At 52.9% G+C, this 7,959-nt stretch overlaps 1 protein-coding gene across 1 annotated transcript in view; it reads left to right on the top strand.

Annotated features, from left to right (window-relative positions):
* The first annotated feature begins 3,777 nt into the window (after nucleotides 1–3,777).
* Nucleotides 3,778–7,959, top strand: part of MUC3A (mucin 3A, cell surface associated) — a 31,892-nt gene continuing 27,710 nt past the window's right edge. The window contains exon 1 of the mRNA XM_017533534.2: nucleotides 3,778–4,045. Within this exon, the coding sequence (XP_017389023.1) occupies nucleotides 3,922–4,045 (124 nt within the window). The 5' untranslated portion in view covers nucleotides 3,778–3,921. The remainder of the gene's footprint in view (nucleotides 4,046–7,959) is intronic.

The raw sequence follows: 7,959 nt of genomic DNA, 5'->3' as shown, positions 1-7,959 counted from the left end.
GCCCCCCACTGACTTCCCATGGGTCCCATTTCAGTGTCACTAGGAAGGGGCCTGATGGCGAGTGTCACTGACAATTGGACCGACACCTCCATTGTCAGCATAGTCTTTGCACAGCTCTGCTCCTTCCTTCTCTCCAGCTGTCCTTTTGCCTGTCTGGAGCTCCAGCTGGAACCTTATTAATTTCTGGAGCCACCTCTGGGTCTCAGTTGTGTGTGGGCAGCCTACAGTCAGCTGCATCTGACATTATAGACACGTCTCCCAGCCCCGGTAGAACACTCTTTTTTCCCTTCTATCTTCTCCAGCTTCCCCGTGAAGGCTGGACCCCAACGTGGGCATGGAGCATTCTGGAACAGCAGATGGAGGACTCCCACGGTCTTAGTTCATCTGTCGCCTCCCTGAGTGGGGTGGGGCTCCTTCCCAGGCTCTTTCCCAGGCAAAGTGGCCACTGCCCTAGTTCAGAATGCAAAGATGTCACCTTTCACTCTCCCTTCTGGGTAGGTGTTCAAATGACTGTGCTTCCAGCTAGGAAATGATAAGTACGCATCATAGGAGAGATATCTATAATGAGGACTGTTAATTTCAGGAGTGGGCCAAGTGTGGTGGCTCACATATGTAATCCTAGCACTTTGAGAGGTCAAGGTGGGAGGATCACTGGAGGTCAGGAGTTTGAGATCAGCCTGGCCAACATGGTGAAACCCCATCTCTAAAAAAAAGAAAAAAAAAATTAGCGGGGCATGGTGGCACACACCTGTAATCCCAGCTACTTGGGCTGAGGCAAGAGAATCTCTTAAACCCAGAGGCAGAGGTTGCAGTGAGTCGAGATTGCTTCACTGCACTTCAGCCTGGATGACAGAGTGAGACTCCATCTAGAAAAACCCCAAAAAACAAAACAAAAAAAATTTCAGGAGTGGAAGAGGTCACCTCCTGATTGCACATGACTTCCTGGAGGAGGTGAGGAAGGTGTAGAATTGTAAAGGACAGGTGGGATTTTCACAGGGTGAGAGAAAGAGGAAGATGGAGAGGGCACTGCAGGTGTAGAAATGGCTCAGGTAATTTCTGAGCCATTGGAGCAGGGCAGAGGCTGAGGTTAGGGGGCTGAGGGGCTGGAGCAGAAGAGGGTGTGGGCAGTAGAGGGGTGGTGGACAGAAGGGGCAGTGGCTGGGGAGGGATCTGGGATCCATCTCCCCAGGAGCCTGGTGATATTTACTTACAACAAGGATCCATTCTCCATTTATATCTGTGTCTCCAGCGCAGTGATGGTCATTTTATGGTGTTTGATCCTTAAAAAAAAAAAAGACTGGAAACCCCCGGAAACTCAAGCTTGGTTTGCAGCGTCTTGCCTGGCTGTGGTGCTTGATCACCTGGCTTCAGCTGTTTCCACGGAGAGTGCTCTGAAAAACAACAAGAAAACTTTTTGCAAATGAGTATCTTCATGCTGGGCAAATTGGTCAAATGTATTAAGAAATCGAAGTGGAAGACCCAAGAGTAGCCCTGCTCCCTGTTGGCCCTTCCCCTGAGCTGCCACCAATGTGTCATTGTCTGGCTCGGAGCTCCACCTCATTTGGACGTTTTGGCTTTTCGTTTCTTTGCCCACTTCCTCAACCTGACCACACACGCCTGAGGCCAGGGCTGTATAATGTCTTCACTGGATTTCGGTGCAGCGAGCTGCACGAACGGTGGGCAGACAGTGTTGCTTGGTGGATATTCACATTGCCTCTTATTTAGGGTCCCTTTAGTGACTCTGGATAAAGAGACATGAGAGGCACAGCCCCTCTCGAAGATCTCCCAGCGGGCCTGGCCTTGGTGAGTTCGCTGGCTGCCTTTGCAATCCTGTGCCTTGAGCCTGCTGGGAAGAGGAAGAGCTGCAGTTTCTATCTGCAAAGCTCTTTCCCTTAGGGATGGTCAGACCTATTTTTCTTTTGATCTTTCTTTCTTTCTTTNGTACAGATGGGTCTCACTATATTGCCCAGGCTGGTCTTGAACTCCTGGCCTCAAGTGATCCTCCTTCCTTGACCTCCCAAAGTGTTGGGATTATAGGTGTGAGCAACCGTGTGTGATCTGATCTAATTTTATTTTATTTTATTATTATTTTTTGAGATGGAGTCTTGCTCTGTCACCTAGGCCAGAGTGCAGTGGTGAGACCTTGGCTGACTGCAACCTTCGCCCCCTGGGTTCAAGCAATTCTCCTGCCTCAGCCTTCCGAGTACCTGGGATTACAGGCGTGCACTATGACACCTGGCTAGTTTTTGTATTTTCAGTGGAGATGGGGTTTTGCCATATTGGCCAGGCTGGTCTCAAACTCCTGAACTCGTGATCCCCTCACCTTGGACTCCCAAAGTGCTGGGATTATAGGTATGAGCCACTGTAACTGGCCCTGACCTAATTTTATATTCATAATTGTTTTTGAGATAGGGTTTCGCTTTGTTGCCCAGGCTGGAGTACAGTGGTTCTATTAGGGCTCATTTTGTCCTTGACGTCTTGGGCTCAGGTGATCCTCCCACCTCAGCCTACCAAATAGCTGAGGCCACAGGTGCGCACCATAACACTTGGCGAATCTTTGTGTATTCTTTTGTAGAGGTGGGATCTTGCCATGTTGCCCAGGCTGGCCTGGAACATCTGGGCTCAAGAGATCCTCCTGCCTCGGCCTTGCAGAGTGCTGGGATTACAGGTGTGAGCCACTACATCCGGCCTGAGCATCGTATTCTGTAGTGTGATGCTTCCGTCTTCTTTCTGGATTGAAAGAATTCAGTCTGGGTTGTTTCCACTTTCCATCAAAATTGCCGTAATCTAGAGTCGATAAACATCCTCATGAATGCTTCTTGGACACAGAGATGGAGGGTGAAATTATTGGGTCCTAGGGCACACATTTAAAATGTTAATAGATGTCACCAAATTACCCTTTTATTTTATTTTATTTTTATTTTTATTTTTATTTTTAGCTTTACCCCTTTTTTATTGCATTTTAGGTTTTGGGGTACATGTGAAGAACATGTAAGATGGTTGCATAGGTACACACGTGACAGTGTGATTTGCTGCCTTCCTCCCCTTCACCTATATCTGGCATTTCTCCCCGTGTTATCCCTCCCCAACTCCCCACCCCCTGCTGTCCCTCCCCTATTTCCCCCCGACAGACCCCAGCGTGTGATGCTCCCCTCCCTGTGTCCATGTGTTCTCATTGTTCAACACCCACCTATGAGTGAGAACATGCGGTGTTTGATTTTCTGTTCTTGTGTCAGTTTGCTGAGAATGATGGTTTCCAAGTTCATCCATGTCCCTACAAAGGACATGAACTCATCGTTTTTTATGGCTGCATAGTATTCCATGGTGTCAAATTACCCTTTTAAAGCAACCCAACCCACCTACACACCCACCAGCTGGGTAAGAACATTTATTCTTCACACCTTTGCCCAAACTGGATAGATTCAACCTTCCTAATAGTTGCTACCTAGGAAAGGCAGTGTTCTAGGTCCAAACTAGTTTTTTTTTTTTTTGAGATGGAGTCTTGCTCTGTTGCCCAGGCTAGAGTGCAGCGGGGACCCAGCTTCCTCATTCCTTCCCAACCTGGGTTTTAAAACTAAGGAGAGGCTGCAGGAGGCGGCCCAGACTGCAGAGTCCAAGCGCTCGATCAAGGGTACCCTCCAGGTATGTGGGGGAGGGAGGGCAGCTCCCAGGAAGCTCCATGTGGGCCAGGCAGGCTGTGGGGCTGGGCCACCAGCAGCTTTCCCTGCCTGACACCTCCTGGACTTGTCCTGTCTTTTTCCTCATTCTCTGCTTCCCACAGCACTGACGTTGGTCTGTCCGGATGCAGGGAGAAGGGGGGAAGAGGGGTGAGGTGGGGCGGTACAAAGGTGAGGCTGTGCTCAACTCTCAGGCTCAGCGGAACAGATAACCAGCACTTTCATTTTGTGCACACCTCGGGCCATGTCCCTGCCGCTGTCCCGGCCCTGGAGCCTGCTCTGCCCCAGCCCCCTGCCCGCTGGGCCCATGCAGCTGCTGTGGTTCCTTGGCCTCCTCTGGATGCTCAAGGCCTCCCCAGGGGCCACAGGTGAGGGGGAGAGGTGGGAGGGGGCTGGAGAGAAGCCCCTGATGTGATGTTCCAGGGGAGGGGAGAGGCAGGTGGCTCTGAGGTGTGGGGAGGGGGCATAAGGAGGGGTGCTTGGAGGTCTGTGTGCAGGGAGAACCGAGGCATGGCCTGGGGGCCGGGGGGATGAGGAGGGGTTTCTCAGAGCGCCAGGTGCAGGGAACAGCCAGGTTGGGAAGGAGCAAGGGAGCCGGGTCCCCGCTGTCACTCTCCGCCACGCGCCGGGCAGGTTGCAGGGGCTGCGCCCCGACCTGTATCGCAGATGCAGGGTGGAAGGTGGGAGTTACGTCTTCCCAGAGCAGTGCCCTTCCTGCCTGGACTCCTTCTTGTCACCTGCCTCATGCCCCTAGCCCCAGCACCCCCTCCACACTGGCCTCCCCTCCTTGACAGACTTCTGTGTCAGGGGACAGCTGTTGGCACCAGAGCTGGGGCGGGCAGCTTCTAAAGTCCACTTCACTTCCAAGGGTGCGTCCGAGATGACCCGGCGTGGGGTCCTGGGCTTCTCTCTTCCGCCCTGCAGGGACACCCCCAACTCCTCTGTGCTTCCCTTCTCTCTTCCTCCAGTGTCTCTTCTGATCCCTGATCCCAGGCCATCCACCCTAGAGGCCCATGAGTCCCCTTCTCAGTCCCCTCCAGGACCAAGTCCAGAGCCAAGGACTGTAGCCTGGGGGTTCTCATAACCCCCGACCCCACTTCCCTGACACCTGCGAGCTAGGCTGGGACGTGACACCCCAGCTCTCAGCCACAAGATGCGCTGTGCCCGAGGTGAGGGTCAGGAGGTTGGGTACTTCCCACTTCCCATCTGCTGTGGCTGCCTGTCTTGCTTGCCCCCGGCATCCCCGACAGCCAGATCTCTGATCCAAAGTCTCGCCATTGTGAAATAGGCTGAAATCCACAGGCTGGGGTTCATGCTTGTAAACTAATGAATCCCATGGCCAAAACAGAATCGTTGTAGAAAAATGTATCTTTTCTCTTGGACACAGAATCTTGCTCTGTCACCCAGGCTGGAGTGCAGTGGCATAATCTCAGCGCACGGCAACCTCCGCCTTTCGGGTTCAAGGGAGTCTCCTGCCTCAGCCTCCTGAGTAGCTGGGATTACAGGCACCTGTCACCACACCCAGCTATTTTTGTACTTTTAGTAGAGACGGGATTTCACCATCTTAGTCAGGCTGGTCTCCAACTCCTGATCTCATGATCCACCCGCCTCTGTCTCCGAAAGTGCTGGGATTACAGGCGTGAGCCACCACGCCTGGCCCAAGAATATGTCTATTTCTGAGATGAACACTCACCGCTAAGCCTTAAGGTCTCTGGAACTCACTCTTCACCACCAAGGTGGCTCTTTCTGGAAGTTTCCTTCTCCATCCTGTCTCTTTGCCTCTCCGTGTGGTCCTCACTCCATGCCCTTTGATGTCATTAGCATGTGAGCTTAGCCTCTTTTTCTCCTTGGTGTTCTCTGTGCAGTTTTGTTTTGTTTCTGAGATGGAGTCTTGCTCTGTGGCACGTGTTGGAGTGCAGTGGTGCAATCATGGCTCCCTGCAGCCTCTGCCTCCGGGTTCAAGTAATTCTCCTGCCTCAGGAGGTGCACGCCACCACATCTGGCTTGTTAGTATTATTATTATTTTAGTAGAGATGGGGTTTCACCATGTTGGCCAGACTGATCTTGAACTCCTGACCTCAAGTGATCACCTGTCTCAGCCTCAGAAAGCGCTGGGATGACAGGTGTGAGCCACCTTGGTGGTCTTTGTGCAGCTTTCTGTCTCCTGGTTTCTGTGATGCGCCTGCTCTCAGGAAATAGTTGTGTTCTTTCTTTTTCTCTTTGAAAGCGAGCGTCAGCCCAGAGAGCAGCAGGGTGTGGGGAGAAGCAAAGGTGGGAGCAGAAGGCTAATGGGAGGACAGGAGGACTCCAGGCAGCAGCAGGGGGAGGAGAGAAAGGGGCAGAGGGAGGAGGGGCTCAGGTGTGTCCAGTAAAGGGAAGGGAGAGAAGGGAGGCTCTGCCAAGCTCTGCTATCCCAGGACAGGAGGATTGGCCATGACAAGGCCAAGGCCAGGTGAGGGATGCGGGTTCTCACACCCCACTTCTCCCCTGGGAGCTGACAGGCAGGGAGCTCCAGCATCCCACAGCGCCCAGCTCCAAGCTGCCTCCCATGCAGGAGTGAGCTGTGGCACGTCCTGCCCTCTGTGATGCTGGCTGGAAAATGGGTGAGTGGGAGCTTACTTGGTGTGATGTGACAGCATGACCCACCGGTTCACCAGTGGATTCCTCTGCTCTGCCGCCAATGCAGGACCTTTATCCACGACCACATCCATCTCTCACGTGCCTTTCCCCACCGCGGAAGCAGCCCATGCCACGCTCAGCAATTCTCCACACTCCAGAGGCACGGCTGGGCGGCCACTCGGTGTTCCCCAGATCGCCTCTCCCACTCCAGGCCACAGGGAAAATGCACCTATGACTCGCACTACCTCCCCCCATGACACACCTGAAACATTGCTCAGTTCTCCAGTCACTTCCAATACCTCAACCACCCCGGCCTCCAAGTTTGCCTTCAAGGTTGAAACCAGTCCACCCACTGTCTTGGTCTATGCGGCCACCATTGAGTGCGCGTATCCAACGAGCTTTATAATCACCGTCTCCCACCCCACCTCCATCTGTGTGACCACGACGCAGGTGGCCTTCACCAGCTCTTACACCCCTACTTCCGAGACACAGACGCCAGTGGCCACGGTCACCAGCACTTACCCTATTACCACTACTGAGGAAGGAAAGTCAGCGGTGACCTCTTCTCCCTCTATCACCACGGCAAGGGAAACTCCCACAGTGACGGTGTCACCCTCCTCCTCTGTCTCAGCCACACACACAGCCTTCCACACTACGATCTCCTCTACAACTAGAACCACAGAAAGGACAACCCTGTCTACTGGAAGCGTCCATACAACCCTGTCCCCAACTCCCATGTTTACGCCCCTCACAACAGCAGTGACTTCTACCACCCCCATCATTTCCTCAACCACTTCCACAAAGACAGTGGCTTCCGTGACAACTATGGCCTCTCAGCCCACAGCCACTAATATGTTATCAACACTCAGCAGTAGCATTTTATCTTCCACACCTGTCCCGAGCACAGAAGCGATCACCAGTCATACCACAAACACCACTCCTCCATCTACCTTGGTGACCACACTCCCCACTACCGTCACCAGGTCTACGCCTACATCTGAGATCACCCACCCTACTTTTCCCACTAGCACTGTCCCAGACTCGACGACCAAAATCACCTTTTCCACAAGTACAACAGGTATATTGTCCACCACCATTACTCTCCCACCCACCTCTTCCTATCTCCGGACCACAGAAACAACCACGACTCCTACAACAAACTTGTTCACCACCATCATTGAGATCACATCCCACAGTACTTCGAGCTTCACTTCTTCAATCACCAGCACTGAGACCACTTCACCCAGTACTCCCAATTTCACCTCCTCAGTCCCTACCACCGAGACCACCTCACACAGCACTCCCAGCGTCACCTCTTCAATCAACAGCACTGAGACCACCTCACCCAGTATTCCCAATTTCACCTCTTCAATCACCAGCACCGAGACCAACTCACCCAGTACTCCCAGCTTCATTTCTTCAATCACCAGCACCGAGACAACTTCACACAGTACTCCCAGTGTTACCTCTTCAATCCCCACCACCGAGACCACCTCACCCAGTACTCCCAATTTCACCTCTTCAATTACCAGCACTGAGATCACCTCACCCAGTACTCCCAACTTCACCTCTTCAATCCCCACCACCGAGACCACCTCACACAGTACTCCCAGCTTCACCTCTTCAATCACCAGCACTGAGACGATCTCACACAGTACTCCCA

Source organism: Cebus imitator, unplaced genomic scaffold (genome assembly GCF_001604975.1).
Source record: "Cebus imitator isolate Cc_AM_T3 unplaced genomic scaffold, Cebus_imitator-1.0 Scaffold82, whole genome shotgun sequence".
Classification (NCBI taxonomy): Eukaryota; Metazoa; Chordata; class Mammalia; order Primates; family Cebidae; genus Cebus; species Cebus imitator.
This window is presented reverse-complemented; position numbering and strand designations above follow the sequence as displayed.